This window comes from Centruroides vittatus, unplaced genomic scaffold (assembly GCF_030686945.1).
Source record: "Centruroides vittatus isolate TY-2023 unplaced genomic scaffold, ASM3068694v2 contig_2121, whole genome shotgun sequence".
NCBI classification, from domain to species: Eukaryota; Metazoa; Arthropoda; class Arachnida; order Scorpiones; family Buthidae; genus Centruroides; species Centruroides vittatus.
In genome coordinates this window covers 1,684-11,553 of record NW_027121318.1, presented here as the reverse complement: position 1 = coordinate 11,553, position 9,870 = coordinate 1,684, and the positions used below count along the sequence as shown (strand labels likewise).

Here is a 9,870-nt window from a genome sequence, read left to right as displayed (position 1 = left end):
AGTAATTGTAAACGGAGGACACAATGTATTGTAAGCCTATACTAGTGTATAGCACACTACTGTATTTTATTAATTGTAGTTTTGTTGTTTTTTTCCCAACTTTGCTATAGTCATCACATCGGATAAATCGACACATGTCCACTTCTCTTGAAGTGTCGACTTTTGCGGACTCGACTGTAGTTAATTGCAGATCGACTTTTTGTGACAGGTATACGGAAATGATAAAATTTGCTTCACAGGATATGACGAATTTCATTTTTTAAGAATTCTATATCTAGTGATAAAATAGTATTGGGTGAAGGATGTCGATTGAATAGAGCATGGAATGGCAACCTTTCTTACTACGTAAGGGCCGCATTTCAAAACTTTTGAACTAACGCGGGCCGCACACAAGAGAAAAGAGGGGGGAACTGTCGGTAAATCACAATTCTTTATTCATATATAATTATAAATTAGCATAGGTATACTTAATATAGCTTCTGGCACCGATCTAAACGTAATATATCGGAAATATTTGGTTAAATATCAGTCACTGCTAGTTTTAAATTAGTTTCGATGTGTCTGTTAGCCGGTTTCTTGTTTTAATTTTTACTAAATTCATTGCGAAAAAACTTTTCACAAATATAAGTTGTAGAAAATAACGTTTTGAATTTTTTGTCGAATATCTCATTAAGCTGGGAAATTGATATATATTTATTTCATACTTTATGCCACGCGGGCCGCAAAAAATATTAGCTGCGATGCGCCGATGAGGCCGCGAGGTTGCCGATCCCCTGAATAGAGAATGGAATGATCTTTCTAAAATGAAAGCTGTCAATGGGGTCCACAGGTTTTATTGCTCACTAGACTTGCTCACTACCTATGAAATTATTTATTTCAGTAATATAATATACAGTTTTATTCTTTTTTTATTTCGTTTAAATGTCTTCAACATTTATTAGTTTTAACGCATATTATTATGAATATTTAAACCTCTTCAACGAGGAAACAAAAATATCGACAACTGCATAAGTCTTCTAACTATCTAATATTCGAGTACATACAGAAACGTATACATCATATAGGAGAAAAAATAACACTGTTAAAAACCCCAGTAATAAATTAATACACAAACAGTAAATCGATTACCTAAATACTGTATAACAAAATGAAAATTGTATTTACTTGTCTCACATTGTCCACATCCGAATGCAAACATGGCCGTACATCTGCCAAAAGTGCAACGCTTTCATGCTAAACGATAAATTTGTTGCTCATCTAAGAGTGAATATTACAATTTTTTTCTTAAACTTCGTTGCTTTCACACACTTTTCGGATGCCATTAATAACACGTAAAAATTATGTCTGGTTAGAAAAAAGTTTCCGTGTATTTTTACTGTTATCGTTACTTAATACGCGATCACACAAAATTCAATATCGATAACTTCAAGACAACGGCTATTAAAATCAATTTATATTGCAAAATGCTTTTCTCTTTAATAGATCTTTCCAAAACCTGGAAACAAAATACGTTTATAATAATTACAGGTATCCTTGATTTACGTAGTCAAATAATCCATCGAGCCTAAAATCGCGTTAATCGAAATACGGTTTTTATGCTAGGTAAAGGTAGCTGGTAAAGCTGAATAAATTAATACTTCTGTCGCGTAAAGGGGTTGCTGCAATTAATTTCGCACTATTATTAAATTTTGAGTTAATCAAGAGATACCTGTACTTACATTTCTTAACGTGCAACTTGCCTTTATTTCTACTTCCTCTATATTCATACTCCCTTAATAGAAGTCTTAAATGCCTCAATTTTTAATTTAACAAGAAATTTTTGATAGTTAAATATAGTTTTAAATCATATTACAGAAAACCCTTTTAATATTTTGGATTGGAAGTATTATATTGATAATGTTGGCAATATTTGGGTTGCACGATTACAGAAGAGAAACGTCACCAAACGACACTGTAGTATATTTACATCACACACTATCTCCATTTGCTATTACTGTGGCTACGACATGGATTTCTGTTGCATGCATTACGGGATATGGTGGTAAGTAAACGAGTTTTGAAGCAGTTACACGTAAATTTCAGTTATTATTTAAGCATTTTATTCGTAGATTTCTTTCTAATTCATATTAAGAGCCTGATTTCATTACAGGTATCTGTAATCGAGTTTTTTCATTGCGAATATTTTGTATGTTGGATAAATTAATTATTTGGATCTACATGCTTCATGTACCAGTTTTAATGTACATTTATGGTCATTTACGGAAAGGTCTTTACGCATCAGCAATAACTATAGTAAGAATAGTTTGCTTAATTTTTATCATTTATTATTATTAAAGAGTTGCTTAACTTTTCCAGAAACATTCAAAAATTACGCATGTGACCTCATCTCATTGTGTTTTATTACTAATAATTTTTATACAGTCAAACCTGTTTTTATGCAGGGGATAGGGACCGCATTAAAAAAAACGCATAAAAAAATCTCACGAAACTTCACGAATGGCTGTAAATAATAGTTTTCGCGACACAATTAAAAAATATTTTTTTATGCGGTCAACAGGGACCGCATAAAAAAAGTCTCACATAGAAAATAACTCAAAACCGTACGAAATAGAATTTATTGACAACAGATGTCAGCACTTGACTGCATCGTCTGGTCTATCGTCTGTTTTACATATTTTTGTCCAGGTGGTGTTTTGTTGACTTAAAAAGTAAATTATTTCATTTTTCGCATATTCATGCAATAATATTACTATAATAAGTGCATTTATGCTATAATAAGTTTATTTAGCTATAATAAGTCAACGTAAGACATGACGAATCGCACGAGACTAGTCGCCAACTATACCGCACAAATTAAAAATTAGCATTAAAAAAATCGCACAAATAAAAATCGCACAAATAAAGATCGCACATAAAAAGAGCGCATAAAAACAGGTTTGACTGTACTTTTAAATATTATAAAATGGCAAGAAACATAATTTTGAAGATAAGGATGGGCTTTATAAAAAAATTGTAAGTGCTAGTAACGAATGAAATCGTCATAATGTTCGATCCTACTCGAGACATGACACACAATCTGTCTTTATTTCCTCACCCTCGGGACCTTTAACCACCGACATTGAATAGCATGAATTTCAAAATAATAATCCTCTCTTTAAAAGTTTTTAAAAATTTCGACTTAAAGCAAAAGAGTTATTAATCTTCAAAAAAGTATTCAAAATGGTGCTTATCCACATACACACACACAGACACACACTAACATCCATACATACAGAAAATCCCTTGAATAATTTATATTTCTCGACGTTTCGAAATCCCCCTTTTCCAGAAACGTTAAAATCTTGCAGGCTCTCTGTTTGACCGATCGCCATAGTTTTGCCTCTGTTATACATAATAGAACGGATAATGCAAAAATTACAATATTATAGTGAAATTTTGTTAACTAATACAAAAGATGACTTCCCATTTATGCGCTTTAAAATAGACCAGAAAGTTAGCTTACATTAACGAAAAATTAAAAATGGCAGGTTTTTATATATGAACGACTCAGTATTCTATTGATGAGATCAGTTATATGATACGATCACACACGTAGTTAATCGGAAAGCGAAATTCATGGTAGGCTCATAGAAATGTATGGCTATAATATGGTGTTGTTTAAGATAAAACGGACACAAAAATCGAATGTATTTTTAAAAAAATGAACGGTGAATGTTGTCCATTATTGTGAGACTTTGAGGAAATTCTGGTTTTGTATAATCTGAAGCAATGGTTTCCATAATGGGCGCTATTGATGCCGTGTGGGCGAGGAAAGCTAGAGGGAGGGAACTGAACGGTTACTATAGATAAACGTTGAGGTCACTGACAATCTTTTTCTGTCTTCTTTTAAAACGAGTGGGAAGAAATATTGGTTTTAATGGTTTCCACATTTGGAGAACAGCGTATGGTAAAGATACAAAATGTGAAGTTCATAGAAAAGTTTTTTTAAGAATATTTCCGAGCTTTTCTCACACAACTGAAAATGGGTGTGGGGACAGTGGCGTATGATTGGAAACGTTGGGTATAACTTTATGAAACAACAAGGGCAGTGGATCAAAAAAAAAAATTGGAAATCACTGCTTTAAAGTTAACTGAATTCGTTACAAAAAGTTTAATTCTTCTCGAAGACAATGCTGTTCTTCATATTGTTCAATAACCAGTTGGAAAAATTACAGATTTTAATTATCTACCATACAGGCTTAATTCATTTCAGAAACCTTTCTTTATTCTATACAATACAATGTTTGATAAATTAATGAGAAAGAAAAATGAATGTCTAACAATTAAAGATATGTGGAAAACTAACTTAAGGAGGTGAGAAAATTTTCCTGTAATATATCACGAGTGAGTAAAATTTAGTAACTTACCAGAGTTGGGAAACTTACATGTTAAACACCCTTGTAATAAAATAAAATACAGGTGATGCACCTATGTACTTAGGTGATAAGAGTAATTTTGGAACTTTTCTATCTTCTGATGTAATCTGATAAAAATATATAACATAGAAATAATTCTAAATTCAAATGTAACTTTTCGCATTTTATACAGAGGAGTTCACCAAGGTATATAAGCAAACATTTTAAACATTTAGATTATTAAAAGTGTTTATAAACAAGAAATATTGTTATTGTAAAAGCCTTACTGTCCTTAATTCTATTATTATTGTTAATTTTCTACTTAAACATTACTTATTAATAGGATAGATATCCTATTACTAATCTATACTATAACTATCCTATTAATAGGTTAGTTAGCTTTTAAACACCAGTATAAATTACTATTAATAAGTAAAGTCCAAGTACACAATTAAGAATAATAAGAGAAATATTGTTATTTAATAAATAAGAGAATTTATTTATTTTTAATTAATACATGCTTATTCTCGGATAGTGGATGTTGTTCCTAATGGTGATGTGCGTATCCTTGATAGCGTCATTACTCATGCATTTATTTGTGGAAACGCCATTAAATTGTCTTATTGATAAAATAATCGATTTTCTCCGTAAGAAACGAAGAGTGGACAAAAAGGAAGAAAGCGGAATTGATAATTTTCATGAAAATCAAACCGAAGACAACAGTAAAGTCTAATAATATGAATTATCTTTATTTGATAAATATATTTGAAGATATGATTTCAAATATAATTAAACTGATTTGTAACAATATTGGCTAAATGTATTTTTTTATTCAATGTATTCAAATATATTCAATAACATAGGGGTAATTGTATTTAGTTGAAATGAAATTAAAGTTATTTATAATAATATTTGCAGAATGATGTCAACTTAAAATTCGAAATTAAATCACTTGATATTCCATATTAACTTTTTTTATAGTAACTCTTTCGTATTTACGAAAATATATTATCTGCTTGTTTCATAGTTCATTACAAGAGTATATTCAAAAGTATACAAGTGGACAAATTGTTTTTTTATTAAATAATAAAGGAAGATAAATAAAATAAATATTCTTTTAATTATAATACGAAAAGCAAAAGTAGAATTCGAGTAGTCAAATACACAAATTATAATTTGTATACAAATAATTATTTGTATTTCTACAAATTACTAGTGTACAGCACCTCTCGTCATATTCACTGTTCATTCTAATTTTATAGTTTAGTCACTTTAACTTTCTTAGATAAGAACAAACTTGTATATATTCACATGTACAAGAAAATCGCGAAAAGACGTTTTAGAAGTTCTTTATCTAAATTAAAATACCATTCGAAGTGAAAATGTGTCCATGCTGCAAATATATGAAAAAGATTAGGTTTTCTGCAGTTATTTTGAAATTCTTGCATTTTTTCACTTGTTCCATTCTATGAGAGTTTTTAGTCATTCTTATCATGGCTTCGGATATACACTCAGAATAGGATGACCGGATGCAGCTTAAAAACCCTTCCGTAAATTTCTGAATGAAAAATTTGGTTGAGATCGTAACACGGTTTCTTCTTGTTTTCGTTATAATTGTTTGAAATAAGCATAAAATTCCTTGAAAGAACGAATTGTACAGGAACACAGAACGAAGATAAATAAATAGGCTTTATTGATACTAGAGGATATGATTCTCGAACACTATTTCCCTTATCGATGTTTATTTAATTTTTCGTGAATCTAACTAAAACAGTGTGAAATTTAAATTTTTGTTAAAAGAATACATAAAATTATAACGAAATTACAAAATAAATAAAATATAGTGTTTTAAAGTAAACTCTTAACAATATGTTCATTTTATAATTTACTTGTATATTATATTAAACATTAAAATGCAGTTGCTAGCACCTATAAGTAGTAGTAATTCGATACACTTTGGGGTATATTTTATTTTAAGCATGAGAATTATATTTTTCTACTTCGAATTTATTTCGAAGTTATTTGATTTTTCTATCGTATCTTTGAATTTATTTTAACCCAAGACAAAGTGAAGGTATATTTTTTGAATTTTCTTCTTCTTTTTTTCTTTGAATATATTTAATTTTCCTCTTTTCGAATTTTTAAAATTTTCAGGCATTGAAATGTATTTAACTTTTTAATCATTTCATGAAAAACGTTACAAAATTAATAGGGAGAAGAAAAGCCAAGTGATCGTCGTAAGCACTATATTGTGTTCGTAGTCAACAAGAATCAAGCACGACACGGTTTCAAGTCATTAAACGTTACAAAATCTTATGAAGTAGACAATTTTTTCCAATCAATGTGTTTCTATTCTGCATTTTAAGAGATATCGTTGGTCGGTATTTTATATAAACTACTTTTTTTTAATAAAAGAGAGAATTAGTCCTTTATAGTAAAGCTGCAAACATAAAGATATATGGTTTTGAGATTATTTACACCGAGTATAAAAATTATTGTTTTTCTCTTCATTTGCTCAAATCTCTGAATGCTTGTGTTTTGCGGCAGAATAGCCTCAAAAGAAAGTCGTCTCGAGGTGACTGTGAAGCCTTAAGATTGCTGCATGGTTGTGAACGGCGGAAAGAAAAGACGATAGACAAAGTCCTCAACTTTGTAACGTTCGTATTTATATAAACTACTTTTTTTTAATAAAAGAGAGAATTAGTCCTTTATAGTAAAGCTGCAAACATAAAGATATATGGTTTTGAGATTATTTACACCGAGTATAAAAATTATTGTTTTTCTCTTCATTTGCTCAAATCTCTGAATGCTTGTGTTTTGCGGCAAATAACTTTTCGTTCGATATTTTTGACAGTTTTTCTGTTATGTTACGTTATTTTAAAGTCAAAAAATTTAAGGGAGAAGGAAAATATTGATTTATGATTGTCGGGGAAGATGAAAGAATTAGAGATGTATCAGATTTTAAAGTTTGTTTGAACGATGTGCAGAAGACATGGAAAGAATTTATATAAAAATAAACAAAAAATTTTCATTAATGTTTCAAGAGATAAGCCAGGGGATTTAAATACTATAAATTTTTTTAAATTTCCTAAGGTAGATAAAATTGATCGATATGTATTTTAAATATCCAAGTACTTTTGTAATTGTGGAAACTCACAATCTAAAAAACTACATTACGAAGAAAAATTATTTGTTATAAAATTCCTCTGAAGAAGAGTTTGTTGTGTTCCTCTATATTTACCAATTTTTCAAAAAGAAAAACATATTACTTTTACGTATGGTTAACCAGACTCTACAAGGATGGCATTTAAGAACAAGTAATGTTATCTTGCATGAGCTGTCTTTGAAAAGAGCATTTGTATTACACCGAATCTCATCATTGCGATGTAAGTGTGATTTTAACAATGCAAAATTTGTTTCCCAAAAGTAAGATTTCGAGAGATATAAATTAAAATTCAAATTATTTGACTTTATTTAAAAATAATCGTTATGAGAGTTAAGTATGTTGTTGGGTCATCGAGCTTTTGCAGGAAAATTTAATTTTTTCATGGATGCATATAAAAAAGCAACAAAAAAGAAATTTGTTTATTGTACTTTCATCCTAAAACAGATAAGAAATTTTTTGTGAGAGATTTGTGTTTTCCTAATAAACAAAGTATTTTTTGTATATACTTATTTAAAAAACAAAGAACGTAAAAAATTATCACTTTTGGCAAAGACTCCATCGTCACAAAGAAGAAAAATACTAAAAGAAGCCTTCTTTATCAAATCAAAATTGTATGCGAGTGACTAACTAGTTTATTAAAAGGAATTTACGAATAAATTACAGGCCTATCAAAACTAAATGGATAACATGAATGAATACTGATTGTTTGTATCACTTGAGTAACGAGCTGGCAATGTGGAATTTGTTGAAATTTCTTCTACGCTATCATTCCTGGACTGTGTCCTCCATCTGGCCTAATACTCCTAAATGTAATATTTTTCGATTTATAAATATAGGCTGTTAATACTCTGAAAGGAGTTTTTAAAATAATGTTAAAGATCGGATGTTTCTGACTTTACTAGAGACGAATAAAAGCTTACAAAACACACGAATCGCTATCTTTCACCGACATTTTCTTGGGGTAACACTGTGTGCTACGAAAAACCGATTGCTTATTTAACAAGCAGCTCGGTCGCCAGATATTCTAACGCTATTTATCAACACAGAATAAAAGAACACGCGATTATTACAGAGGTCAACTATTTAAGCAATGTTTTACCGACACGGCGTTCGGCCATTACTAACTTAAAATTTGTTTGCAAAAATCCTATTTTTATAGGGACGTTTTATTTATACAATAAATAAATAAAGTTATCTAACACAAAATCATTGTAATTCTATATCTATTAGTATGTGAGACATCCAAATCTGTGAGTTTGTATAAAATCATAGTAAAAACTGGTTGACATGTAAATATCTGGTTCGTTAGTATTAGTGCCGCCAGAAGACAAAACGCCAATAAGAATTTGTCCTTTTATCGCATCTGTGATAATCAGCGGTGAGCCAGAATCTCCCTGTAAGATATAAAAGTTTATAAATAACAGTGTAACATTAACAATAACCATAATGTCATAAGTAATAACTTCTTTACTTTCATTGCGATCTTCCCAGGCGTCATTGTTACAATTTCTCCATTAGTTAAAGTCATGTCAAACACACGTTCCGCGAGTTGTGGCTTTACTAATCTTACGTCCGCTACTCGTAGAATGTCTGTGTCATCTTCTTTATCTAAATTACAGGAAATGTCATTTATATTGCTTTTTATTGTCGTATTGACTTTAAACAATACAGAAAAACAGCAGACTTACTGTAACCAATTTTTCCCCAACCGACTAACTTGGCGTAACCATGAGTAAATCTTAAGTTTTTTCCAGGTAAAGTAATTGGACATATATTTTCAACAGGTTCTTTAAGAATCAGAAGCGCAATATCATCGTGATACATTCTTGAATCATAACGTGGGTGTATGATCTTACTCCTAAACAGCAGTTTCCTCCCTTTACATTTGTTAACGTCATCTATTCTTCCATAATAATCTTCAATTTCACAGCTAGATCAAAATGAATTTTAAATAAATAATCATTATATGTGACAATAGAATAAAGTAAAACGTCATTACACCCTAGTCGTGAGATTCTTGCCTCTAATAAATGAAATTAAATAATTATCTCAAATAACCAATGTAATTTCCAAGTTTACGAATTTTAATTTGGTCATAACCATCGGTAATAAACAAAGTAATCACTTGTAGATTCGTGTAGATCACACTGTAATTGGTAGATTTATAGTAGAAATTGTAACCAGTTGGACGTATGAACAGTTGCAGTATACCAATATAACCTGTAATTATTAAGTTATATATTAACAGGTTAGTCTGTAGCCGAGTATACTCGGGCAAGACGCGCGCTTACGTAGTTCTTCGCCCGAGTA

General features: G+C 30.1%; 1 protein-coding gene and 1 long non-coding RNA gene across 2 annotated transcripts; one reads left to right on the top strand and one right to left on the bottom strand.

The window, feature by feature from the left end:
- Positions 1–1,887: 1,887 nt before the first annotated feature.
- Positions 1,888–5,046, top strand: LOC136970719 (uncharacterized). Its single transcript, XR_010880020.1, has 3 exons — positions 1,888–2,041; positions 2,150–2,292; positions 4,930–5,046. It is a non-coding gene; the product is annotated as an uncharacterized lncRNA (long non-coding RNA).
- A 3,685-nt stretch (positions 5,047–8,731) lies between these two features.
- LOC136970718 (thrombin-like enzyme chitribrisin) lies at positions 8,732–9,486 on the bottom strand. The gene is made up of 3 exons (XM_067265182.1): positions 9,249–9,486; positions 9,032–9,168; positions 8,732–8,954 (listed from the first exon to the last, which is right to left on the bottom strand). The coding sequence occupies exons 1-3, from the start codon at positions 9,382–9,384 to the stop codon at positions 8,787–8,789; spliced, it is 441 nt and encodes a 146-aa protein (XP_067121283.1). The 5' UTR covers positions 9,385–9,486; the 3' UTR covers positions 8,732–8,786.
- Positions 9,487–9,870: the final 384 nt, after the last annotated feature.

Bases quoted from the DNA above. Each gene is read 5' to 3' on its own strand.
- LOC136970718 (XM_067265182.1), bottom strand. From the start codon at position 9,384: ATGTATCACGATGATATTGCGCTTCTGATTCTTAAAGAACCTGTTGAA. The intron at 9,169-9,248 runs GTAAGTCTGCTG...CCTGTAATTTAG, and splicing joins TTGGGGAAAAATTGGTTACA to ATAAAGAAGATGACACAGAC. The intron at 8,955-9,031 runs GTAAAGAAGTTA...TATATCTTACAG, and splicing joins CTGGGAAGATCGCAATGAAA to GGAGATTCTGGCTCACCGCT.